The sequence below is a fragment of the Podarcis muralis genome, chromosome 14 (assembly GCF_964188315.1).
Source record: "Podarcis muralis chromosome 14, rPodMur119.hap1.1, whole genome shotgun sequence".
In the NCBI taxonomy this organism is placed as follows: Eukaryota; Metazoa; Chordata; class Lepidosauria; order Squamata; family Lacertidae; genus Podarcis; species Podarcis muralis.
Window position 1 is genome coordinate 54,545,369 of NC_135668.1, and position 27,007 is coordinate 54,572,375.

The 27,007-nt window shown below is 52.9% G+C and overlaps 2 protein-coding genes across 2 annotated transcripts; one reads left to right on the plus strand and one right to left on the minus strand.

Moving 5' to 3' along the window:
* The first annotated feature begins 171 nt into the window (after positions 1-171).
* CDIP1 (cell death inducing p53 target 1) lies at positions 172-14,404 on the plus strand. The gene is made up of 5 exons (XM_028706437.2): positions 172-313; positions 10,990-11,088; positions 11,558-11,704; positions 12,601-12,865; positions 14,148-14,404. The coding sequence occupies exons 2-5, from the start codon at positions 11,004-11,006 to the stop codon at positions 14,257-14,259; spliced, it is 609 nt and encodes a 202-aa protein (XP_028562270.2). The 5' UTR covers positions 172-313; positions 10,990-11,003; the 3' UTR covers positions 14,260-14,404.
* A 2,947-nt stretch (positions 14,405-17,351) lies between these two features.
* On the minus strand, positions 17,352-26,930 carry HMOX2 (heme oxygenase 2). Its single transcript, XM_028705476.2, has 6 exons — positions 26,785-26,930; positions 23,251-23,387; positions 21,945-22,062; positions 19,906-20,397; positions 18,189-18,309; positions 17,352-18,081 (listed from the first exon to the last, which is right to left on the minus strand). The coding sequence occupies exons 2-6, from the start codon at positions 23,328-23,330 to the stop codon at positions 17,954-17,956; spliced, it is 939 nt and encodes a 312-aa protein (XP_028561309.2). The 5' UTR covers positions 23,331-23,387; positions 26,785-26,930; the 3' UTR covers positions 17,352-17,953.
* Positions 26,931-27,007: the final 77 nt, after the last annotated feature.

The following is a 27,007-nucleotide window of genomic DNA, read 5'->3' on the forward strand; positions in this document are numbered from 1 at the left end:
CCCAGGCTTTTTGCTCGCCGACGCGCAAGTCCGGATCCGGATCGGACCCGCACCTGCCCCCTGCCGGCTGGCCACGCCCCCTACCGACCGGCCACGCCCCTCCGCCGCGGAGGTCTCCTCTCGGCTCTCGGGGACTCGGGAGGACCCTGCGCGCAGTGCATGCTGGGGGTTGTAGTTTGCGCCCCCGTCGGAGAACTACAACTCCCATCGGCCCCCGCACCGCCCTTGCAGAGAGGAGGAAACAGCTGGTGCAACGGCGGCGGCGACAGCAGCTTCGTGAGTCGGAGGGCAGCAGGCGAGCGCAGAGACCCAGGTGCGGATGCCAACGTGGCTGAGCAGCCCCGGAGGGTGACGCCAGGGGGGAGGCAGGGGCGGGGGGCGACCCGGCTGGCCCCGGTGGGGGGGAGGCCGACTGCGAGGAAACCCCCCGCGAGGCCCTGGGGAGGGGGGCTCCCGCGTCTCCTTGCCCAGGGGTGCCAGCCTGGTGCCAGAGGGGGGCACCAAGGTGCTGGCGGCCTTCCTTGGCGGCTCGGAGGTAGACTGCTCCTGCGCGTGGAGGCTCTGCCCTCCCTTCTGCAAGGAGGCTGCCTCAGGCTGAGCCCGGATTTCGGGCGAGAGACTTATAATAATAATAATAATAATAATAATAATAATAATAATAATAATACAGTGGTACCTCGGGTTACGGACGCTTCAGGTTACAGACGCTTCAGGTTACAGACTCCACTAACCCAGAAATAGTGCTTCAGGTTAAGAAGTTTGCTTCAGGATGAGAACAGAAATCGTGCTCCGATGGCAGCGGGAGGCCCCATTAGCTAAAGTGGTGCTTCAGGTTAAGAACAGTTTCAGGTTAAGAACGGACCTCCGGAACGAATTAAGTACTTAACCCGAGGTACCACCGTAATAATAATTTATTATTTATACCCCACCCATCTGGCTGGGTTACCCCAGCCACTCTGGGTGGCTTCCAACAAAACACCAAAATAACCTATTAAACATTAAAAGCTTCCCTGAACAGGGCTGACTTCAGATGTCTTCTAAAAGTGTGGTAGTTGTTCTTCTCTTTGACATCTGATGGGAGGGTGTTCCACAGGGCGGGTGCCACCACCTAGAAGGCCCTCTGCCTGCTTCTCTGTAATCTCACTTCTCGCAGGGAGGGAACTGCCAGAAGGCCCTCGGAGCTGGACCTCAGTGTCCAGGTAGAACGATGGGGGTGGAGACGCTCCTTCAGGTATACTGGGCAGAGGCCATTTAGGGCTTTGAAGGTCAGCACCAACACTCTGAATTGTGCTCGGAAACGTACTGGGAGACAGTGTAGGTCTTTCAAGACCAGTGTTATGTGGTCTTGGCAGCCCCTCCCAGTCACCAGTCTGGCTGCAGCATTCTGGATTAGTTGCAGTTTCCGAGTCACCTTCAAAGGTAGTCCCATGTAGAGCGCATTGGAGTAGTCCAAGCGGGAGATAACTAGAGCATGCACTTCTCTGGTGAGACGGTCTGCAGGCAGTTAGGGTCTCATCCTGCGTACCAGATGGAGCTTCATCTTCTGCCAGCTGGGGCCTTTGGCATGCATGACAGGTGTTTGCCTGTCTGGAATCTCTCTAGGCCAGCCTTTCTCAACCTCAGATCCCCAGATGTTTTGGGACTACAACTCCCATCATCCCCGCTAGCAAGGCCAGAGCTCAGGGATGATGGGAGTTGTAGTCCAACAACATCTGGGGACCTGAGGTTGAGAAACACTGCTCTAGGTGCTTCTGTGATGAAGCCTGTGTAAAGACCCCCGTGTAAATTAATCTTGTGCTTGTTAGCCCTGCACCTAATTGCTTAGGAAAACCTGTTTTTAATTGTTTATGAGAAGGGGAAATGTTGGTGTCTGCATAACCCCCCCCCCCCCATATATATAATTTTTACACATCGCTTGGGAAGACAGGTAAACTAATGCCAGTTTCCTGGAAGAAGCAAAGATCACCAGTGTCAAAGCAATTATTCTTCAACATCAACTTTGTTGGACTGGTCATGTTGTTCACATGCCTGATTATTGTCTTCCTAAGCAACTACTCTATTCCAAACTTAAAAATGGAAAGCGTAATGCTGGTGGTCAACAAAAGAGGTTTAAAGACTGTCTCAAGGCAAATCTTAAAAAATGAAGTATAAACACCAGTAATTGGGAAACCCTTGCCTGCGAGTGCTCCGATTGGAGAGCAGCCTTTACCAAAGGTGTCCTGGGCTTTGAAGACACTCGAACGCAGGATGCAAGGGATCAAGGGATCGACTCCCCCTGGAAACCAATGTCCCCACTGTGGAAGGACGTGTGGATCCAGAATTGGCCTCCACAGTCACTTTCGGACTCATTGTTAAAACCGTGTTTATGGAAGACAATCTTACTTGGCTACGAAGGATCGCCAAAGAAGAAGAAGATATTTATGGAGCGTCATGTCTGCTGCATAGAAGACCCCACACAACATTTAATTATTTAAGCCTCTCTCCTTAATGGTCTTTCTCTCCCCCCACCCTTAGAAAACCCCTTCAAAGGCTCTTTTCCTTCTCTTCTGACTTTTTGAAATTTGATCTCCCCGGCCACAAGGTCCTTGGAGGAAGGAAGGGAAGGGCACTCATGGGACAAACAGAAGCAACTAGCCAATGATCTTCTAGTGTGTCGAATCAGTTCTCAGCTCTGGAGTATGTAGGAATAAAGGGAGTGTCGCAGAGCATGAGCAGAGTGCCTTTCCAGCATTTCCACTAGGTGATCCCATGGCTGACCTCTCGGCGTCTGGCGCAGGTGTGGCCAGTTCGCTGCTTTGCCTGGGCGCTGCCTGCTTCCGGAACAAGGGACTTAAGGCAGGCTTGCCTGGGTTTTTGCAGAAATCGCTACTGGACGACTGTTGTTATGAAAGCAAAGGATGTGCTTCAGAGAGCGCCATCCGCTGGTGGTTGTGAACAGAAGCTGGAGGGGAGAAAAGGAAAGGAAGGCCGATCGCATGGGTAGGCAAAGTAAGGCCCGGGGGCCAGACCCGGCCCAATCGCCTCCTAAATCCGGCCCACGGACAATCCGGGAATCAGCGTGTTTTTGCATTAGTAGAATGTGTCCTTTTATTTCAAATGCATCTCTGGATTATTTGTGGGGCATAGGAATTCGTTCATTTTTTCTTCTTCCAAAATATAGTCCGACCCCCCACAAGGTCTGAGGGACAGTGGACCGGCCCCCTGCTGGAAAAGTTTGTTGACCCCTGGCCTATCGCATTGGTTCTGCCAGGGACGGGGGCTGAGTTGTGGTGGCCCCTGAGCATGCAAGGGGTGTGCCCTGCTGCACGGACTGGCAAATGACTCAAAGGGGGCACAGCTGGAGATGGGAAAGCGTTCAGGATGGGAGTCTGTGTGCACATTGCCTGGTGCTGATTCTGCCCCATCTGAAGGCGCAAGTCTGTGGGGTGAGCCCATCTGCCCTGCTGGAGGGGAAAGAGGGGAGAGCTGGCAACCAGCCTGCGATAGAGGAAAACATGTTGGGGAAGAGAAGGCTTAAAGGGAAGGGGCTGTTCACCCTCTTGCCCCCTACCCAAGCCTCACTTGCTTATCATAGGATTGTAGAGTTGGAAGGGACCCCAGGGGTCATCTAGTCCAACCCCCTGCAATGCAGGAATCTCAGCTAAAGTGTCCCTGACAGGCGACCGTCCAACTTCCCATGAATGAGAGTCTGCAGCCTCCCAAGGGAGACCGTTCCACTGTCAAACTGCTCTTACTGTCAGAAAGTTCTTCCTGATGTTGAGTCGGAATCTCCTCCCTTGTAACTTGAAGCTATGGGTTCGAATCCTACCCCCCCCCCCAGCAGCAGAAAACAAGCTGGCTCCATCTTTTTTAAAAAAATATACATATGTTGAAACTTATTCCAACTAATAGATATATATACCCATTAAAAAGTATATTTTTATAATATACTGAGATAAAGCAGCTACTTCAGCTAAAAAAGAGCAAACTCGGAAGGAAGAAAATACAAGAAAAGGAGAAATCTAAGGAAGGAGAGAACAAGAGAGAAGGAAAAGAAAGGAAAAAACTAAAACTCTAGAATAAAAGGACTGCCTTCTCTTTGGAGCTACATGTGATATTCACTCTTTAAAATCCAACCATTCTATCTTCTATAAGCCAGTATTTTTTATGTCTTCAAACCCAGATATTACAACTTCGTTTTCTTTCTTGCAAAAGGGCCATAAGAAATTTCAGATCCTTAACAAATGTTAGTAATGGTTTTTTCTGCAATTAAACATGTCAGCTTAGCCGTCTCAATTAAGTCCCATAATTTTATCAGCCATTCTTCCATCGTGTGCAAGGCCGTGTCTTTCCATCTCCTCCTTCCATGGGACAGCCCTTCAGAAGATGGCGCTCATCTCCTCTTCTCCAGGCTAAACATCCCCGGCTCCCTCAACCGTTCCTCATCAGGCTTGGGTTCCCAGACCTTGTAACATCTTGGTTGCCCTCCTCTGCTCCCCTTCCAGCTTGTCAATATCTTTCTTCAACTGGGGTGCCCAGAACTAGAGCCAGGACTCCAGGTGGGCTCTGACCATGGCAGAACTGAGTGGGACTATTGCTTCCCTTGATCTGGACATTAGGCTTCTGTTGAGTCGTGGTCAGCTTGGGGTCTGCTAAGACCCCTGGTTCCTTTTCACATGCACAAGCCAGGTGTCCCTTCTCCCCCCCCCCTTATAGGGACACCCTCAGAAGGTCCTTTAGTCAGAAACCGGCTGCCCCCCCCGTCTTCTCCCTCTTGCAGCTGATCTTTGGGATGGGTGTGTGAAAGAGCCGCCCTGTTCTCACAACTCGAGTGTCACCGATCTCAGGTTCCTCAGCTTGCAGGCACCTTGGAGTCCGTTTCAGGCTCGTATTTCTCTTCTTGAATGTTTCTTCTGGAACCTGGCGGATGGTAACAGATATAACTTTGCAGCTGCAAGCAGCATTTTCACTCCTGGCCGGTCCGAGTGAACTCTTTCCTGTCTGCCCTTTCATAGCCAAAGCCCCTGCAATTTCGCTTTCCATTCGTCCCACGTTTGCTGCTTTTACCGAGTGTTGGGTCGGCGCCAGGGGCTCTTGCTTCTGGGGCACAATCTCGATCTTTCCTGTCTTACGTGGAAGAAGCTGGTGGCAGTTGTGTGTCTTAAGGCAGACCTCAGGCTATAACCAGCAAGAGCCACCAACTGCAGCCTGGCGGTCGGAGACCCCATACACTATTCTGGGCATATATATTTTGAGTGCCACAAATGAAAGGGGCTCGCTTTTGGTTACCCCACACATACTTCATTTCCGCAGTGCAGGGGTGGAGCTGCTTTTGTTAAGTAACCGAGAGTCGGAAATGCTTGCAGATCTGCTGCGAAGGGCCTGGTTGAGCCAGATTCCTGCCCACTCCTGGCCTGAGGGGGCACACTGAACGGGCGGAAGTGTTGTGGCTTTGCAGCTTTCTTCCTCCTACCCCAGTGAGATGCTGTCGGTGGCAGCGGGGGCCATGCCACACAGCGGCTGCCTCTGGGCCTCTTCCGCTGCCACCTGCCAGCCCCAGAGGAGTTGACTGTTTACTCTGGCAAGCTCCGTTTGTATTCCTTGAGGCGCCCACGGCTCATGTGGGGAACTGGCAAAAGGCAGCCTTGGCAGGGACTGTCTCCATGCAGAGCCCGTTCGGCCTCGGAGCCTCTGGCAGGTGGGCGAATGTGGGGCTTCCATGAGGACAAGAATCTCCCTCAAGAAGGATCTTTGGGAGGGCTCAAGGCTGAAAAGACTGTTGGGGGCGGAGGCCTTATTTTGCAGCTCTGTTTGAAGCAGCCCCCCTGCTTTCTAAGTTTGTTTCTGACGATTTTGAAAGGAGAGGGTGCTGTGCTGCCTCAAACAGCGCAGTCAGATGTTTTCCCAAGTGTTTCCCGGTCTCTGAATTTGGCAGGTGGGCAGGGATCCTGTAAATCACGTGACATAATGATGTCACAAGATGAACGGGTGAATTTGCCCAGTCCGCTTGTCAAAACTGTCTCGTGTGGAGGGCGCAGGGCGGAATACTTTCATTTATTTACTTATTCACATGATACCCTTGAAATTTTCCTCCAGACATGTGCCAGGTTCTTCCCAGCACTGTGGAAACCTGTTTGTTTGCATTTAAACTACATATGAGCCGCACTTTCGTATCACAAGATACTGGCATGCGGAGTGAAAGCCATGGAACTTCTGGGGGGGGGGGCCCTCCTGGCTGATGGGGCGGCCTGCCCCAGAGGGCCCCCTCCCTTCTCCTTGTCCCTGGACCAGTGGCCAGTTTTTGCTTAGGCCGCTTGGAAGACCTGGGCTGGATCTCTTGCAAGGCTGCCCCGGCTCCTCTCCAGCTGCTTGTGAGGAGTCTGGCAAGTGCTGTGCGATGCAGGAGATAACTTGGGATTCAGGGCCTGCTTGCTGCAGGATGGTCTCCATGGCGCTCGGCTGCTGGCAGAAGAGCCCAAAGGCTCCTGGCGTTTGGCGAGGTTTTTGGCTCCTGTCCGGCAGCAGAAATCCTGGGAGCCTCTCTGCACAAAGAGGGGCTTTGTTCGGGGCACTGGAAACGGTACCGCTGTCCAAGGCGGCTCTTGGTGTGTTTAGGTCCAGCGGTTTTTAAAAAAACAGCCCATCTCGGGCTGCAGGCAGTGCTGGAGGAGAACCTCCCTCCACTTCCCTGAGTCGTTTCCTTAATGGAAGCTGCAACAAAGAAGTTGAGGTATTTGTTGTTGGTAGAATCAGAGTTGGAAGGGACTGTGAGGGTCATCTACAGGGCCGTCTTTAGCAGATGCGGCGCTGGGGTGCAAATATCCGCTCAGCGCCCCCAAATTACCACGGATGGGGGGGGGGCAAAGCTGCACACTGCCAGCCATCCGGGGAGGGGGGAGGTGCAACTCTCCCCCATGCCGCTGCAGGAGAGCAATCCTCGCAGAGGCTTGGGAGGGAAGCTGTGTGCCCCCCCCGGCCATATGGTTGATGGGGCGCAGCTTCCATCCTAAGCCTCTGCGGGGATCACTCTCCTCCTGAGGAGGCTTGGGAGGCAGGCTGCACACCTGCCAGCCATATGGTTGGCGGGGCACAGCTGGCGGGCATGCAGGGAAAGGGGAGGCCACCAGCAAAGCCGCGCAGCTCCCCCACTTGCTGGGGCGCCCCTGAGAGGCCGGTGCCCTGGCGTTAAGCACCACTAAGCCGTATGGGAAGATGGTTCTGGATCTAGTCCAACCCCCTACAATGCAAAAATATTTTGCCCAACGTGGGGCTCAAACCCACAACCCTGAGATTAAGAGTCTCCTGCTCTACCCCAATACAGTCGATGCTCGGGTTGCGAACGTGATCCGTGCGGGATGCACATTCACAACCTGCAGCGTTCACAACCTGCTGCAACGAATCTGCGCATGTGCGTGTTGCGATTCAGTGCTTCTGCACATGTGCAAAGCGCGATTTGCAACTTCTGCACACGTGCGACCACCGAAACCTGGAAGTAATCCGTTCCAGTACTTCTGGGTTTCGGCGGTCCGTAACCTGAAAAAATGCAACCTGAAGCATCTGTAACCCGAGGTATGACTGTACAGTACAGTGGTACCTCGGGTTAAGTACTTAATTCGTTCTGGAGGTCTGTTCTTAACCTGAAGCACCACTTTAGCTAATGGGGCCTCCTGCTTCTGCTGCGCCGCTGGGGCACGATTTCTGTTCTCATCCTGAAGCAAAGTTCTTAACCCGAGGTACTATTTCTGGGTTAGTGGAGTCTGTAGCCTGAAGTGTATGTAACCTGAAGTGTATGTAACTCGAGGTACACTGTATTATTATTATTATTATTATTATTATTATTATTATTAAAGTCTCTCGCCCGAAATCCGGGAAGCGCAGAGGGAGTCAAGGTGGCTTACAGATACAAAGAGGAAGAGCTCAAAGCATGGGGGGTGGGCTGTCATTAAAAAACAATTAAACATAGCTAGAATTAAAACCGTAGGTCGATATAGAGGATCTATTAAAACTAATTACAATAGCAACGGCACGGTGCCAGCCCTTTCCTTAACAGCCGTCAGCTCCCCAAAGCCTTCCCCTGCTGGAGGAAGGAGCGCAAGGCGAAAGGCAGACTTTGGTTCTTCTTTTGCCAGGGATCCAGCAGAAAAGCAGGCGGAGAAACTGGAGCCGCGAAGCCCTGGCTCTCCCCTGCCTGCAAGGCTGGCCTGCTTTCCTGGCTGCATCACGTGGCGCCGCTGAGATCACGCAGTGGAAGGAGCCGCGCTTGTGGCCAGTGACCCTCTGGCTGCCCTTCTGCGGCTGCCGGGCCTTGTGCAGCGGGGGGGGGGGGGCAGGGGGCCCTTCTCTGACTCCGGCTGACCAGGCCGGGAGAGAGCCTGGCCTCTCCATCTCCGGATCGGCCAGCGCATCCTCCCTGTGTGCGCCAGCCCTGCATCTGCAGCTCTTGGGGGGGAGGGAAGCATCCCAGTGTTTTCAGGAGGCGCCTCTTCGTGGCCGACTTGTGGCCGGGGACGTGGAGCTGAGCCCCGGATGCGGCAGAGGGCAGGATTCCAGCAGGTTTGTCTCACGGCAGCTGCTCACGGTTGCCTTGCTCCTCTGAGCTGGACAGAGGAGGCTGTCATGGCTGGGTAAAGGTGGGATGCTGCAGATGGGATGGTTACCGGACTTTTAGAAGGTATCTGAAGGCAGCCCTGTTTAGGGAAGCTTCTAATGTTTAATAGATTATTGTATTTTAATATTCTGTTGGATGCTGCCCAGAGTGGCTGGGGAGACCCAGCCAGATGGGCGGGGTATAAATAATAAATTATTATTATTATTATTATTATTATTATTATTATTATTATTAATAATAATAATAATTTCTGGGATTCTGTCGCCTTGGAAGGAGCCCTTTTTGGGGCACCGCTGGGTTTTCAGCGTGGTCCAGATGTGTACACAGGAAGCTCTGAGGATGATGCTTGGGCTATCTGAGTCGTGGCCATAGCTGTCAACTTTCCCCTTTATTTGCGAGGAATCCTATTTGGAATAAGGGAATTTCCCTTTCAAAAAGGGAAACGTTGATAGCTATGGCCGTGGCTACTGGTCAAGAAAGGCCGCTCTCTGCAATCAGTGGCTGGAGGGGTTTTTTGTTTTGCTGTGTTTGTGGGTTTCTCTTTCCGGCCGCTGCTCTCTGTCCTGGGCGCAGGGCAGGGCAGGAGGCAGCCGCAACTGGATCCTGGATCCTGGCACCTGAGCCTGGGAAACGAAACCAAGTTGTGCAGGTCATTGGGTGGCAAGTGCCTCTCCCCAAGGGGGGCGGGCTCCTTATACCACCCCCCTGGGCTATAACTTGTGGGGACAGTAGATCCCACTGTAAAATGTGTCAGTGGGAACTCTAGCAAAAAGCCTGAGTCTTGTTTGGTTTTTTAAAGCAGTGTTAATTTGGGGAGGGGTGTTCAGGATGGTGGGGGGCTTGGCATATGGGACCCCCCTGCCTATTGATATCCATCAGGAGCCTGCACTGTACTTTTAAAGGCAAGGCTTGTTTGGACAGGCTGAGAAAGTTGATGCAAATTTTCATCTCTTTTACTATTTTAGCTTTTTGTATGCTTTAATCCGTTCCCTTTTTCATTTCTCTCCCCCCCCCCCTTTTGTAAACCACGCTGAGGTTTGTTTGTTTACAGCCAAGCAGTCTATAAATGCTATAAAATAAATAAATATGCAGGGCAGGGGGCGGGGGCAGGCTTCATAGTCACAGGGAAGGCAGAGCAATTGCTCTTAGCCCTCCCTCCCTCCCTGCAGACTTCCCTGCCCTTTTCTGAGGCTGAGCCAGGACAGGGAATCGGGCCCCTTGATTCCCAGGACACACAACCCGCCTGGTTCTGCCTGTGGGGCTGATTTTCCTCGCTCGCCCCCGCATGGCATGGTTGCAGCAACCTGCCCACCAACCCCTGTCCTACCTCTCTGTCACTGTACAGTTCTGGCCACCTCACCCCCAAAATGGGTAGGGTAGAGCTTGAAAAGGTTCAGAGAAGGGCACCCAAGAGGACCAACAGGCGTGGAGCGACTTCCCAGGGAAAAAAGGCTGCGGGGTTTGGGACCTTTTAGTTTAGAGAAAAGGCAAGTCACGGGCAACAGGGCAGAAGTTTAAAAAATGATGGACTGTGTGGATAGAGAAAAGTTTTTCTCCTTCTCTCAAAAACCCAGAACTTGTGTTTGTTTTTTCAAAAAATAATAATTCATTTTATAACACAAATAAACAATACAAACAGAAATACAAATTCTTGTCTTATCCTTATTTTTTCTAAACATTGTTAGGTGAGCTTTCCCAAGTCCCCCCTATCTGATTTTCATTTTACCTCATCTTTAGCAGTTTCATATATCATAATTTTAAACCATTTTTTAAATCACACTTTTACCATAAAAATCTTCACATTTTATCACTTACAAATAATGCTATTTTAAAATGCACTATCTTCTACTTCTAACCCTACAGCCTATATCCACTTCCAAAGCTATTCTAAGATTTAAATATTAACATATTTTTTTCAAATGTTCTTTAAACTTCTTCCAGTCTTCTTCCACCGTCTCTTCTCTCTGGTCTTGGAGTCTCCCGGTCAGTTCGGCAAGTTCCATATAGTCCATCATCTTCATCTAAAACCCCAGAACTTGTGGCCACCCAGTGAAGCTGATGGCTGGGAGATTCATGAGAAACGAAATAAAGTCCTCCTCCTCGCAGCACATAGTTAACCTATGGAACTCGCTGCCACAAGAGGCAGTGACAGCCACCACCTTGGACGGCTGTAAAGGAGGATGAGGCGAATTCATGGGAAAGAGGCCTGTTGGAGGTGTGCAAGAGCCCCAATGGCTTTGCTGGCAGCGGTGCTTCTGAATGCCAGCCGCTGGGCATTGCAGGTGTGGGGTGTGTGGCTCTGGTGCTTTTGGCCTTCCCTTTGGGCCACTGCGAGGACAGGATGTGTGGTCAGGATGAGCCAGTCTTCTTATGTCCACTCTCTCTCTCTCTTTTTCCTCCAGGCCAGCCGTAAAGCATGTCGAGTGACCCACCTCCACCCTACCCGGGGGGACCCTCTGCCCCACTCATAGAAGAGAAGGATGGCTACCCTTACCCAGCAGGTAAGGGTATGGGGAGGAAGAAGAGTGGGGAGCGCTGCTTAGGCCAAGAATCGCCTCCCCTTCTGCGTCCAGAGAGGAGCTTCCTGGAGACTTTCTTCGACATCCTCCAGAGGCTGCTGGAAAGTTTTGGACGGTCTTGTCCAGCTGAGATTGAGCCGGGGGTGGGGGTGGGTAGGGGGGCTGGTCCTTGCAGGTCACACCTCGCAGTCCTGGGAAAGGGTTTGCCTTACGCTCCGCAGATGCAGACAGTCCCCTTTCTATTAATTAATTTTGGATTCATTTTCCCTTGTGTCGAAATACACACAGTTGCAAAACGTTTTGCTTCGTATAAGCGTATCAACATAAAAACAAAATTTTAAACTGGTTCTCGAGGGGGTATGGTCATGATTACGTGGCTTAACAAGCCGAAAATGCAAGCTGGGCAGGTTGAGCAGCCTGCCCCTCTTTTGACGCCCTTGTCCTCCTGCAGGCGGAGTCTCGCCCGCAATGGTGCAGCCGCAAGGAGCCCCGCAGCCCCCGATGGACATCGGACCCCCGCCGTACGAACCTCCACCGCAGCCAGGGTTCATCCCCCCGCACATGGGCACCGATGGCTCAGTGCCCTACATGCCACCTGGTGAGTTGGGGGGGTGTGTGCAGGAGAACGATCCCTTGATGGGTGTGTGTGTGAGGCTGTGTGTGTCCTGCCATAAGGCAGCATCTCAGGAGCTGCCTGGTGGCTAGGAGGGCAAGGATGCCAAGGAGTGGGGGGAGGCACCAGCTGGGGGACCCCCAAAGGCAGAAGGCTCAGAGGCCGGGGATTGGTGGCGGGATGACAGCCACCAATCAGAGGGAGAAGAGGAAGCAAGAAGTGTCGGAAACAGAAGAGGCAACAGGGTTGAGTGAGCGGGAAGAGGCTGGGGCAGAGAGCAGTCCAGACTCAGAGGCAACAGCGGAGGCGGGAGAGGAGCGGCCAAGGGGCTGAAGAATCCAGTGAGCCCCTCCTGCTACAACCAGCTCCCCTCCCTGCTGGTCTCCAAGAACACACAGAGAAATGAAAAGAGAAGAGCAGAGATTGGTTATGTGCAGGCGCAGTCTCCGATTACTTGGGGGGGAAACCTGGAGAGGAGGGGAGTTGGGCAGCAGTGGGAAGGCGGAGACCTTCAGTCTTTGCCACTTCCTCATAGGAGCAAGGCCGACTGGGAAGAGTTGCTGTGACCACTAGGCTTGTGCTGCTTTGGTTTCCTTGAATAAAGCGTTAAGTATTTCTGTCCGTTCCCTGACTCAGGCTCCTGACAGCAAGGCAGCTCCATCCAGAATGGCAGAGAAGGGAATCTGCTGTTGACTGCAGGGTTCTTCCTTTTGAGCAAAGGCCCTAGGTGTCCTGTTTGGAGTTGCAGGGAGGCAGACAGCTATGCTGGCGCTGGTCCTGTGCCCATCTGGGAGCAAGGGGTGCCCATGCCCGGGGGGAGGCTGGCAGCGAGAGGGTCTCTCTTTTTTTAAGTGCCCCCCTTTTGTGTGCTTTCCTTCCAGGAGGCTACTACATGCCCCCGGGACCACATCCTCCCATGGGCTACTACCCTCCGGCCGGCCCCTACGCCCCTGCGGGGGGCCAGACGGCCACGGTGCTGGTGCCCTCGGGGGCCGCGGCCACCGTGACAGTCCTGCAGGGCGAGATCTTCCAGGCCGCCCCCGTCCCGACCGTCTGCCCGCACTGCCAGCAGGCCATCACCACCAAGATCGCGCACGAGATCGGCCTCATGAACTTCCTGCTGGGGTTCTTCTGCTGCTTTGTGGGGTAAGTGAGGGAGGCAGGGGCTGGGTCTCATCCTGCGGCTCCTTCTCGCTCACTTGCAGTTCTACGTCGCTTTCCAGAGTGGCTTACAAACAGCAAATAACAGCAACGGAGTAGAACATCGCAGGTACCACATAAATCATACAGTATAATTAGCAAATCCTCAGCCACACAGTTATCATGTGTATGACACTATTAGCCTAACCGGCAACTAAAGAATAAGGCAGGCACTATGAAGTTCGCCCACCCACCTCCATGACTCATAATCTTTCGCTTTATCCCGTGGTTCCCAATTAGCTAAGTATTGCAGAACAAGGTGTATGAACAAGGTGGTCACATTAGTGTTTAAAGCCCTACATGACTCAGGCCCCAAATACCTGAGGACCAGCTCCTTCCTCACAGACCCTCTCAGGTGCTAGATGGGCAGAGGGGGCCCTCTTGGTAGTTCCTCCACCCTCCATGGCCCCCGCTGAGCTGTGGGACTTTCTCCCCGCAGAGGCGCACCTGGTGCCTTCAAGGTGCAGGTATTCTTACATGCTGAAGTCGCTCCTCTTTTCGCCCTTTGACATGCGATACCCATATATTTCAGGAGCCACCCTATTCTTGCAACTGCAATTTGTTTTAAACCGTTCTAATTGTGATCTTCAATTCTGGTCACCTGCCCTCGGCGAAACAATTAAATTAATAATAAAAGGAATGTATTAGGATAATTATTGTTAACATCAGCTGTCCATGTTTTTGTTTTCTCTCCCGCCCCCCAATAAATTTGCAAATGAAGAATGGGGGGAAAGGGAGGGCAGTTGTGATGCCAGGGCTTGTAGGTGTTTGATCTGGCTGAAATGGGAGAAGGCTGTGAGAGTTTGCAATAAGCTCAGCATCTGCCTTCTGTGCCAACTTTTAAATGCCTGCTGAAATCTTATCTATTCCTCCAGGCCTGGGCAGGCCATTAAGAACACACACTCCCACAATGGTCTACTGCTGCCTGGTTTTTCTTTTGCTTTCAACGTGCTTCTATTTTTTAGGATTTTACTGTATGATATTATGGCTCTTGCATTGTTGTCAACCGCTGTGATGTATTCCTCCGACACAGCGGTATAGATATATTTTTATAAATGAGTTTCCCTGCTGGGGTCTGGCTAGCTCCTGCTCTCTGCAGGAGCATGGAAATGGGGCGTTTGGCTGGGGTTTTGACCGGGCGAGGAGGAGGGTGCGCCATTGGCGCTGCTTGGGGTTTTCCAGTCTGCCTGTTGGCCTCATGGCGGGCGCCTCCTCTTCCTCCTTCCAGGTGTGACTTGGGCTGCTGCCTGATCCCCTGCCTGATAGACGAGTTCAAGGACGTGACGCACACCTGCCCCAACTGCAAGGCCTACATCTACACGTACAAGCGCATGTGCTAGCAGTGCCCGCTGGGCCAGGAGATGTCCACTCCCCTCCTCGCGCCACTGGCCCGACTCACCTGTGCCCAACGCTCCTCCCGCTTGTCTCTTTTCCCCTCCCTCCTGCGCAGAGAGATTTGAAGGCCTCAGGACCGCGGGGTCCCTGGAGAAGCTGCAGGGCGGGCGCCACAACCGCCAGGCGGGCGAGCCGTGGCCGGCCTCTTTTGCCCCCCTCCCCTCTCTATGTGCATGTGGGGGCTCCCTGCCTCCAGCACCTCTCGGTTAGGATCTGGCCGCATGATTCCCACGGGCATCTTGTTGGCCAGTGAGACCGGGATGCTGGACTAGAGGGGCCACGGGCTGTCCTTACGCGCGAGGAAACCTCATCCCTGTGGGGCACCTCCCTGGGAGGGTGAGGAAGGGGGCCAAGGCCTGGCATGATTGCTTTCTTGACCTCTCCTTGGAGTGGCAGGCAAGGTACTGCAGACCTCCATTGTCCCCACAGGCACGGCATGAATCATGGGGCACGTTGGGTGGTTTTCTTTTAGGGCAAAACCTCGGCCGTTGTGCTTGGGGGGCTGCTGCTGCCCCCCACTTTTCCTTTTGCACCCTGCCAAAAGCTGCTCTACTTCTTTGGTCTGGGGCGGCAGAGGAGAGGGCAACAGGAGCCAGGGTGTCTCCTGCCTGCTGCTGCTGCTGCGTGACCCGTGCCAGGCTGCCCAGGGGCAGCTGGGGGGAGGCAGCTTGGGCCCCTGAGGAAGTAGTCCCTTCCTCTCCTCATTCCCCCGTGAGCTTCGCTGCCTCCGCAAGGCTCTTCTGCACCCCTTGCCCAGCTCCCTTCCCCGTCATTGGTGGTGGGGGGCTGTGCCCTGGGCCATGTCCTTACGCCAGTCTTCTTTGCCTCTCCTTGGCATATCGAGGCCAAGAGGCGGCCCGGGAGGCCCCTGTATCCAGACCCCTCTCCCCACATGTAAATACCTTGTCTAATCGGAGTCTGCTTGTCAGAGTTCTGTTCTGTGATGTGGTTTGTTTCCCCCCGTTTGTATTAAAGCTCTTAACTGTGACTTAACAGAAATGTGAAGGCCCTGTGCACACCTCCGTCCCCCCCACCCCCTTGGTTTTGCACTATTTCCTCCAGAAAAGCCACGGCGTTGCATGGGTGAGCAGCAGGACAAAGCAGGGCCAAGAGGGCTTGTCCTGAGACTCCACACAGAGGGGGCTCGTCCATTGCCAAATGCTCCGTTTCGATGGCGGGTATCACCTTAGTTTGGCATGTGCCCCCCCCTTCCTGATGCTGTGGCCTCCCACCCCCTTAAGACACAAGTCCACGCCCTCTGGCGCCCTGCCCTGGGTGCCTCGTCCGTCCCAAGGGCTGCTGCATAGGAAGACATGAGGAATGCAAAAAGGCTCTTGGCTCTGAACACTACGGATGCATCTGTGAAGTATTTTGACCCAGCAGGGAGTTTCATGCTCTTTCTCAGAGGCAACCTGTTGATGCTTTTCCATGTTTCTATATAATTAAAATACAGACCCACAAGACTCTCTGTGTTTTTGTGTGAGAGACCGGTTGTGATTACAGGTGGGGCACCAGGCAGAGGTCATTGGGTGGGTATACTTCCTGGTTTTAGCAGGAAGAACGAGACACGAGATGTATTTGGCGGAGGTGGGGAGGGAAAGGAAGGCAAGCTGGAACCCCCTCGGGCCTTCCCTGGGCCACACTGACCATTCCCAAGACACGCAGAGAGAGGGAGGCTCCCTCTTCTCCCCTGTATGTGCCAATGCACATGCACAAGCATGAGATCGCACTTCTGAGTGTACCTGCAACCAGACACGAATGTGCTTGCATACATGCTGGGGAAGGTTCTGCCTGCTTTTGGAAGATAAGAATCTGCCTTAGACTAAATAAAAAAAATTCCTTCCAGTAGCACCTTAGAGACCAACTAAGTTTGTTATTGGTATGAGCTTCTGTGTGCATGCACACTTCTTCAGAAAGCTCATACCAATAACAAACTTAGTTGGTCTCTAAGGTGCTACTGGAAGGAATTTTTTTTTATTTTGTTTCGACTACGGCAGACCAACACGGCTACCTACCTGTAACTGCCTTAGACTAAGACCACTGGTCCATCTAGCTCAGGAGTGTTGACACCAATTGGCAGCTCCTCTCCCAGCCCTGCTTGGAGACGCTGAGGAATGGACCTGAGACCACTTGCATCGAGGCAACGGGGCATCGGCCCTTCCCTGCACACTTGCTGCTGGCACATTCATTTTGCCCCCTTACTCCGACTTTCCTGAACTTTGGGAAGGCTGGCGTCTGCTCATCAGTTTTACTCTGCCCTGTTGAAATTCTCTAGCAGGAGTCTCCACAGCCAAAGCGACTTTCATTAATGCATCCCTCGAATTATGATTCATTTTACCACGACAGCCCCCCCATCTTCCCACCTCCATCTACTTGGGAGGCTTTTGGCTGGAACTGCTGGTAGGAAGGGGAAACCTCGTGAAGGGACATCTCTGTCACCCAGGGGCCCCCTCCCAAAAGGAAAAGGACGGCTCAGCTGCTGAAATGCCACTGCTGTGGGACAGCTATGAATTCAGGGGGATTAAACGAATGGTGAGCATTTGGAGAGGGGGAGGGAAATCTGGCAATGGCTAAAGGGTGGTCGTTTCCAGGCAGCCATCATGGGAGGGGAGGGGCCCTGCTTGTGATCTTCTTCAGCATCTGCTTGGAAAGCAGCAAGTTAGATTAAATGGGCTGACTTAATAGAGCTGTCCTTAATCCTCCGCTGGATAGGAGAGTTCAGTGTTCTGCTGCCTCCTCAAGGAGGCGGGGGGAGGGAAATGGCCAGAAAGACTGCCCTCGGCAGACCTCCAAATCTTGAGAAAGCTGCTACTCCAAGCCCCAACGTAAATAAGCCACCAAACCTTGAATGGGCCAGGACAAATCTGAGCTGGCAAGTTGGCCCGACTGTTGACTTTAAAGGTCTCCGTTTCCCCAGCAGTGAAAGCCAGCCACTTGCCAAGGAGTTAGCCAAAAAGAGGACTTGAAAAACCAAGTCCGGCAAGGAGAGCTGCCTGCAGTCAGGCTGTTTCCCCTTCATCCCCAAGTCACACAGTAGTTTTAAGACACCGAAATATAAATTTTATTATTTCCGAGTCGTTAACACAGTCCATAAGTTACAGGGAAACTAAACCGTTAGCGTTTCTCTTATGTACAAGAGGGTAACTGAAAGTATGCAGTTCGTCTACTACGTACCTGGAATGCCACAAAGTCGGAGACCACCATGAGCGGAAGCGGAAGGGGCAGGGCGCTTCCTGCCCCCTCCCTGCCCCCCCTTGCAAGGAGGCAAACTGTTTGGTCCCGCCCATGGTAGTGCCCAGACCTCCCTCTCCACCAGGCAAAGGCGGGCAGGGAGTTGTGGGTCTGGGAACGAGCTGCCAGGCTCCACCCAGGGCTTTGGTATTCAACAAAGCGCAGTGCCAAGCAAGCAGCCCGGGTGTGTGTGTGTGTCTCTAGTGCCATCTTGCTAGCTAACCCACCGAAACACCGCTCGTGTACAGACAGGCAGGAGGGCATCTCCCCCATTCTCTCATTCCTTGTGCATTTGGGTTTAATGGTTTCTTAATTAAATCGTTCCACCTGAGTCGGTGGGAAACAGTCAGAGTCCCGCCAAGTAAGTGCCACTGTCACCAGGAAGCAGCAGCAGAGTGCGCTGCCTCCTCACATCACGTACCAGGCCACAACTCCTGCGGCGACAGCAACGCAGGCCGCCAGGACCAGCTGGACGGTGGGCAGTTTCAGCAGAGCCAAGGCCACGTGGCAGGGGCAGCTGGAGACTTCGGCAGCGCCTGGGGAGAGGGAGCAGGGAGAGAAGGGTGGAATCAGAGACCGGCAGGGGCACAGGCCAGGCACCCAAAGAGGGAGGGAGGGAGGGAGGTGTAAGAAGGAGACCCACCTAGCTTGGTGGCGTAGTAGGGGCACTTGCGCAGGTCTCCTTTCCCATCGTGCACAGGGAGGCCCCCCTCTTGGGTTTCTTCTGCTAACAAAGCCCCGATCTTGTCCAGTTCCTCAAACACCTGCAGAGAAGGGGCAGGGAGAAGCCATGAGCCATGAGAATAAAAACAAAGAGGGAAAGGATTTGCTGAACCAACTAATTGAACTGGATACAAAAAAGGGAGGTGTGAGGAGGTCCGGGGAACAAGCGAATGAAAGATAAGACACGGAAAGATTGAATTGTTTTTAACTGTTTTTACTTTGTATTTTTTCTTTTTTTCTTTTTGGAATATTTTGAAAACTTTAATAAAAAATTTTCTAAAAAAAAAAGGAGGAGCCAGAGCAACCCCCCCCCCGGAGTCCTGGTGCACTCTAATAATAATTTATTATTATAATTATTATTATTATTATTATTATTATTATTAATCATTTATACCCGCTGCCCGGATTTTGGGTGAGAGTCTAATAATAATAATAATAATACAGTAGTACCTCGGGTTACATACACTTCAGGTTACAGACTCTGCTAACCCAGAAATAGTGCTTCAGGTTAAGAACTTTGCTTCAGGATGAGAACAGAAATCACGCAGCGGCAGCGGGATGCCCCATTAGCTACAATGGTACTTCAGGTTAAGAACAGTTTCAGGTTAAGAATGGACCTCCAGAACGAATTAAGTACTTAACCTGATGTACCATTGTAATAATAATTTATTATTTGTACCCTACCCATCTGGCTGGGTTTCCCCAGCCACTCTGGGCGGCTTCCAACAGAACACTAAAATACAATAACCTATTAAACATTAAAAGCTTCCCTAAACAGGGCTGCCTTCAGATGCCTTCTAAAAGTCTGGTAGTTGTTTTTCTCTTTGACATCTGGTGGGAGGGCGTTCCACTGGGCGGGTGCCACTACCGAGGAGGCCCTCAGCGCTGGACCCCAGTGTCTGGGCAGAACGATGGGGGTGGAGATGCTTGCCGGTCAAGGGCTGGCCTGAGTTTCTAGTCAAAGGAGGTCCAACAGTGGCGAGCAGCAGGCAAATCCCAGCCCAGGGCCTGGCACCAACCAAGCCAAGGCCTTGGCAGGCTGCAGTTGCCTGGGTGGTCCAGAGATTTCAGCAAGGCCTGCTCATCCCTTAGTGGGACCTCTTCAGCGGGAAGACACATTTTGCCTCTGGGTCTGCCCCTTTGGGCAACGCTTTACTGAGACTCTGTGTGTGTGTGCACATGCTGCCGACAGGGGGCTAGAAACTTGTTTCACAACAACACTCAACCTCCTGTGCCAGGTGGCTGTTCAGTCGCAACCCTGGCAACGGATGCCACAGATTTGTGACCTTTGTACACAGCGCAGGAGCCGGTGCTGCTGACTGCTCCCTCGAGGATGTGGGCCAAGGAGGGCAAAAGGTAGGGGGAGGGAGGTGTCAGGCAACCCGGTCCAGAGCAGAGGCCGGAGGCACAACCCTGCCCGGGAGAAAGCACCAAGGGGCCAGCCTCAAAGCCAGGCTGAGAACTACAGGGAGGGCAAAGGCTGGCTAACTGACAGGGGGATTCCCGCAAGCACCCCCCACCCCAGCAGGCAGCAGGTCCGGGTTTGTAGCCCCTCCTGTCAGCAGAAGCTGCTTCTTCCTCCTGAGCTCCAGGTGGGGTCTTCTCTGCAGCCGAAACAGCCTCCCCCGGCTCCGTACCTGCATGTTGAATTCAAAGGCCTTGTTGGCCTCTTCGACGATCCTCTCCTTGGTCCCCTTGTCCAAGTCCAGGGCGTTGAGCCGGGCTCTGTAGAACTGCTTGAACTGCTGGGGGTTGGAAATGTTGTCGAAGATGTAGAACTGGACCCCCTCGCCGGTGCTGGGCAGCTTCAGCGCCCGCTGGGCCACCTTCTTCAGCACCTGCCCCCCTGACAGGTCCCCCATGTAGCGGGTGTAGGCATGAGCCACCAGCAGCTCCGGCTCGTGCTGTCCCACATGCCGGATGCGGTCGATGTAGCGCTGGGTGGCCTCTGAGCACTGGACCTTCTCCTGCCAGCCTTCCCCGTAGAAATACTCCAGGTCTTTCATCAGGGCCTCCTTCCGGTGCAGCTCCAGGGGGAAGTAGAGAGGGGTGAAGCCCGGCTGGTCCTTGTTGCGCTCCATCTCCTCCTCCAGGGCAGAGTACGTGAAGTACAGGGCCACGGTGCCCAGCTGCGAGAGAGAAGAGGAGCCATGTGGGGAAAGGAGACAGCACGCAACCCCGGCTTCCCCTCCAGAGAGCCTCACCTGGTCAGGAATTATGGGGCCTGGCAGAGGTGAGGGGGCACAGCTTGCCCACCTCTAGCCTACAATGCCTGACTGGCAGAAGCTCTCCTGGGTCCCAGGCAGAGAAGAGTCTTCCCAGGCGCTGTTGCTCGAACCATTTTCATGCCGAGATGCGGAGGGCATGGAAGCAGGGGCTCTGCTAGGGCACTTGGCTGCACTCTCAGGCTGGCCTCCTTTGCCCCAGGCCATGCTGCTTGGGAACCCTCCTAACTGCCTGGGCAACATGTCAGCAACTCCTTTCAAATGAGGGGTTTGGAGCCCATCGGGTGGCTGCTTGAATTTCACTGATCTGCCCCCACGATCTGATGAGTTCACGGTGGACTATGGAGGGCAGCAGGTTTGAGGCAAAAGACTAGAGACTGGAACAGTCCTGGGTGATGTGGGCTAAAACATTGCCTCCCTGGATGGTCCCCCCGAAGGAGTTGCTTCTGGATCCAGTGCTGTCTCTGGGGGCTCACACAGCCTCAGTGGCTAGAAGGGCCTTTTACCAGCTACGACTGGTTCTACAGTTACAGCTGTTCCTGACACAGGAAAGCCTGGCCCCTATAGTTCATGCATTAAGTGACTTCAAGGCTAGATTATGGCAATGCGCTGCCTGTGGGTCTTCCTTTGTGCTTGATCTGGAAGCTGCAGTTAGTGCAAAATGCTGCGGGGCCATTGCTGCCAGCAGTGGGGCCATGTCAGTCTATAACCCCTGTGCTTGGAGATCTGCACCGGTTGCTACTGAGCCAGGTTAGTATATAAAGCCCTTAACAACCAGGGACCAGTTTACCTATGAAATCACCTTATCACACTCAACCGCTTCGGTCGGCAGAACTGTCACTACGACAGCTGCTACATAATACCATTCTGCATTTATAAGAACTTCATTGTTTGGCAGCACCTAGACTTGGGGACTCCCTGCGCAGGTGCACAGCCTGGGAGTCATTTGGGACTCACAGCTGTCCATGGAGTTGCAGGTCAATTGTGTCCAGGCCAATACGGTATCTTATAAACACTTTGAGTTTTTAAAACAAATAATCAAGTGGTGTATAAGTGTTATGAAATAACATATAAGTAAGATCTCCAGCCCCTGACTAGTGAACAGGGAAGGCTGAGCAGCTGCCACTAAGCCCACTTCTGACCAGTCACAGGGGGACTATTCAACAGAGCCAGAAGCACCTGCGCCCAACAGCTGGGCTAAGTTCTTTGCTGGGGGAGAGAGCTCCCCACAGGCCACACAGCACATATGAATCGCATCCCCCATCTGCTAAAACGGGGTGGGGCAACCTCTGCTGCCGCCCCCCCCCAGCTGATGCTCAACTACAACTCCCATCAGCCAATGGTCAATGGCCAGGGCTGATGGGAGGTGCAGTTCAGCAACACCTGGAGGACTAAAGGTTGCCTACACCTGTTCTAAAGAGGGATCATAGCCAGCACACTGCAAGACGCACCTTGAAGAGCTCCCTCTTGATGCGCCCTTTCAGGAAATCCTTGACAAACTGAGTGTTTTCAGCCCGATCATGTGATTCCTTGGTCCCTTCCTTGAGCAGCTCAGACAAGTCTGTGGCGCTGTGGAGAGACAGAAGTGCCCAAAGGGAAGAGGTCTTACATGCGCAGCCCGAGATCGGAAGCAGCTGGCACGTGCTTGATTCAGCCTCCCAGCACCCAAAAACAACCAGCCCAGAACTCTCAGGCCCCATGAAACCACCACAAACACTGCTGTGCCTTTCTGCACTCCAGGGCAAGAGAAGGCATTACACTCACCCACTCCATGCAATGTGCCGTCAGCACCCCAAGCCTCACCAACCTGTCCTCCGAGAGCCTTGTACATGCCTGGAAAACAGCCCAGGACGCCTCCTGCTGCCTACAGGCTGCCTGTGCCCTTGCTTTTCCCCACCTTGGCCAGAGTTATTGGCCTTACCTGGATGAGTGCTCTAATCTGGGAGACTCCCCCCAGCCCACCTGCTTCCATTTGGTTCCGTCAATGAGCTCCATAACACCTTCAGAGAGAGCTGAGCTAGGTGCCATTTTCCCAGAGGGGCTTCTTGGCAGCACAGATACTGAACTCTGAAAGCACTCTCTGGATATGGCAGGCTGAGGACTCTGAAGACCCCCAGCTAAGAATCTCTCAGGGAGGAGTGGGTTTCATTACCAAACAAACTTCCCTTCATTCAGCACCTGGCTTAGCAGGGAAGAGGTTTCACCCAGCATGACAAACACCCCAGGCTGAAACACCAGCGTCCCTTCTTCAAGTTCCCACATCTGAGGCAGCAGCAGGAACATCAATATGCAGAAAGTTAATTGTGTCGAACCTGTATTTTTGATCACTGTATTCTGTCTACTTGTTCTTAAAGTGTGTTGCTTTTTTTTCAGTTGATAACCAGTATTTTATGTAGATCACTTAACAGATTTTATTTTATTAAGCCGCCTATAAATTGTGTTACGATGAACCAAATAAGTCTCCTTTTGGGGCATTTTCACTTCATTTTCTTGCTCCAGGCCTACTCACATTCATGCAGTTGAAATAAATAAAAAAATTGTCCAGTAGCACCTTAGAGACCAACTAAGTTTGTTCTGGGTATAAGCTTTCGTGTGCATGCACATGATTTTTTTATTTATTTCGACTGCGTCAGACCAACACGGCTATCTACCTGAATCTAGAACCACATTCACACAGTAATATTGCATCAAACCACAAGGAGAAGATCTCCCAGCCTGCCACTGCGGCCTCTGCCAATATTTCCTTCTCCTCCTCACCTCACATTGTCATCCTCCTCCAACTCCTCATAGGAGAGATTTTCAGGCTCCTCCAGTGCCTCTGTTACATCAGACGACATTCTGCAACCAGTGGATCTTGGCTGGGCTGCAGGACACTTTGCTCAATCCTCAATTACCTGTTCAGAAAGAGAAAGAGTCATTTACACAGCCACAAGTCTGCAGCATCCTTAACAGTCAAATAAGATTCATGCAGCTGGAGCTGAAAACCAAGCTTTGCAGATCAAAGGCTAACAACGTGGTGGTGCAAAGCATTAATCTGATCCGTTTGTGACCAAGCCAACTTAGAAGTGCAGGATTTTAAGCCTACCACCCCAAATGTAAGTCCTTGTCACCAGGAACTTTCACTGTGCGGTCCAATAAACTGCCCACTCTTCAGTAAGAACAGCCTCCGACTAAGCTCCATGGTCAGCCTGAGAACTGAGGAGAGCAAAGAGCCCAGTTTGATGTGTAATTGCTGAGCAAACCATTGTTTGGGCTGCAGCTGCCCCGGCAGCAGAAAGAGTAGCAAAGAAGTCCTTCAATGCCTGCCTTTCATTTCTAGGATTTGGGCTGCAGCAGCAGCAACTTGGTGAGCCATTGAAACTGCTCCAGGGGAACAAAGGGAGGGAGCAGCCAAAGCTGAATGCGAGCCAGCTCTGCCAGCCATGCCATGAAGGACATGCAGGGGACAGGACAGATGATACCTATGGCCAGGAACAACAAGATAGGCAGAAACACTGCAGGGCTTGCAGGCAGGTATGGGAAAGAGAGATAGAGAGACAGACAGGCAAATACAGCAAGACACAGGGAGACACGTCGAAAGAGAGAGATGGGATGTGGGAACTGCATCTCCTCAAGTTAGTGGGGACAAAGTAACAGGAGGTACAGTGCCAGTGCTTTAAAAGGGTGCCACAAGCTACCCATCAGCACCATTACACCCTGTCGAGCTGCAGCAGCCCCTGCCTTGCGCCACCTCACCCAGCCCCCTCAGGGAAATCCTGGTCTTAACTAATGCATTTCTGATTTGGTGCCTTGGTGGAAAAGTGCAAATGAGCAACTCAGCCAGGATTTAAAAGAGTCTGCCCTCAACACCTAATCAGGTCTGGGCCTTGAGATTTTGCAATACATTATAACCCTATTTCAATTTGGCTACACAAGCCTGGTGATGCATCAAGTACCAGCCACAGACATCATGCCCTCCATCGAAATGCCATCAGAGGACACTGGTTGCTCAGAAACCTGCTCCAAATCATGCACCCTGCTGCCAGTTCCTTTCCTAGACCACAGGGAACATGGAGACGTTTTGCAAATCACTGCTAGTTAGCTCTTCAGTTCCTTTCTGAGTGGCCATTGCCCAAAAGGACACCACATACCAGTCACAAAGGCACCTTATTATAAGCAAGTGATGGATAGGGGCAAAAGTTATTCCCATCCCAGAGCACAGGAACCAGCTGAGTGCTGCTACAGATGTGCACACTTCAAGGCAATCCATCAGCCAAATTACAGTTCGAGAGACAAAACTTCCTTCTCTAAAATGTCCCAGGAGGAGGCCGCACCCCAGCCACCTCCTGCCACAGGATTCGAGTCGCCACCATGCCAACTAGGCAAGGACTTGACGTCAGGAGGCTGTTGATACCAGGAAACCTCCCACTGCCTTTGCCTTCGTTTCAGGAAAACCTATGCATCATACCACCAGAGGGCTGGCAGAATGATCCACTTACAAGCTGCTCAGGCACAGCTCACTTCCAGAGACTAGGAATTTCTTCTTTCTTTCTCAGAGGCCAACAGTTCCAAAGGAACTTGAGAAAGGATCCGTTAGGAACTTATATGAGTGCCCCCCCCCAGACGAATTCCCTCTAACACTGCTTCTAATATTTTCAGCTAGACCAGTACAGTTCCAAAGGAAAATCACAAGTTGCCTACTCAAAAAATGCAAATGAAGTATACAGGACAATGAAATGTTAATAAGTTAACACAGTTAGCAGCTTAACTATATTTCCAGCACTTTTGACACTCAGTTTCCAAGCTGACTGAGTCTTGGACCCAAGGGGCTAGCACTCTGATACAGGAGTGGGATGCTCAGGATAGTGCCAGGCCCCATTCAAGAGGGAGCAGCAACAGCACGACCTTCAGATGCTCAGGCAGGACAGCTAAGCATCCTCCACTTCACCACATGGAAGAAGCCATGGCAGGTAGTGGAACCTCCAAGTCCAGAAGCAGCAGGCTGCAGATTACCAACCGCTTGGGCTGGGAGAGGTGGTGGTAAAATGACGGAGGGCTGCAATCTTCACGCACCACATGGATGCTTGCAGGCAGCATCCTGCTGGCTGCTGTTGGAACCAGGATGCCAGAACAGTTGGGCTGCCTGGTCTGACCCACTAGGACTCTTCCGCGGTATTAGCTGTGGTAGCTAAACTACAGGCTCCACATCCAGAGGCAGCTTGCCTGTGGGTAAATCCCAGAACCATAGTTAAAGAACAGGAAGCTGAGAGTCGGAATAGATAATACACACCCCCCCCCGAATGGAGGGGTGCAAGAAGTGGGATCCCCCAGGAAACTTGTTCATAAATCAGGTAATTTAAATGGACCCTCTTCACAAGGGAGGGAGGGAAGAACGAAGTCCAGATATAGTTCTTGCATCCCTCCACGGTGGAGTCTGTCTGCTTCTTCCTACTCTCAGCCTCCTGCTTTTTAACCAATAAATAACACGTGGGGCTTTTTAGTTGGGTGCGAGTAGTGAGTAAAGTGATGCAGGGGCAAAAACCTATTCACATTTGTGAAGAAAGTCCTTCCTTTTCTCCTAATCCAGTGAGGCTGAATAGTAGAAATTGGGGGTGGGCAGAAGCAAAAACCCCCTCCATGCAGGTAAGCGACTGAAATTAAGTGCGTGTCAGACTAGAAGGTGGTTTCCGATCCCCTCCTTGGCCACAGAGCTCATTGGGGGTGACACTGGGAGCCAAGCACTGCGTCCCTGAGCCTCCCTCGCAGGGTTATTGTGGGGATCAGAGGAGGACCAGGGCCCAGCAGAGACCAGGGTTCAAATCCCCCCTCAACTCAGCCGTCATGAGCCTCACTGGACATGACCTTCAGCCACTTGCCATCTCTCTCATCCGACCTACCTCACAGGGTTGTTGTGGTGGTGGGAGTCTGACTTAGTTATGTACTGTCATTGTACCCCCATCTCTCTCTCTTTCTCTCTCTCTCTCTCTCTCTCTCCAGGCACCTCAAGGGGGGTGGGGTGAGTGGTTCTTCTCCCTCCTCCTCTCTGAATCCCCAACAACACCCCTGCGAGGCAGGCCAGGCCTGAGGGAGGCGCTTCCAAGATGGGGAGGGGGGTGCAAGAGAGATTAAACGAGCCCTGATCCCCCCAAGTTTCTAGTCCTCACTAGGAACCCCCCCCCCCCACACAACGCCCCTGCGAGGTGGGCACGGCGGCAGCTGGCCGGCCTGGCGCTCCTGGGGAAAGGGGCTCGGAGGCGGCCCTCTGCGCATGCCCAGGGGAAGCCCGGCCAACGGCCGCCGCGGAACCGTTACCTCAGCCGGCCGTCGCTCCTGCCGCTTCCTCCGGGTCTCCTCACGGTCTAGAGGCACTTCCGGTCAGCGCCTCCGCCGGACGGAGCTCCGCCCCCTCGCGCTTGTCACGCGCACAAAGGGCCGCTTCCTAGGCGCGGCGGGCGGCCTATCGGCGGGCGAGCTGCGCGTTTGTGACGGCGGCGGGGCCCGCCCCCTCGGGGGAGGGGCCGAGGCTGGCCCGGAA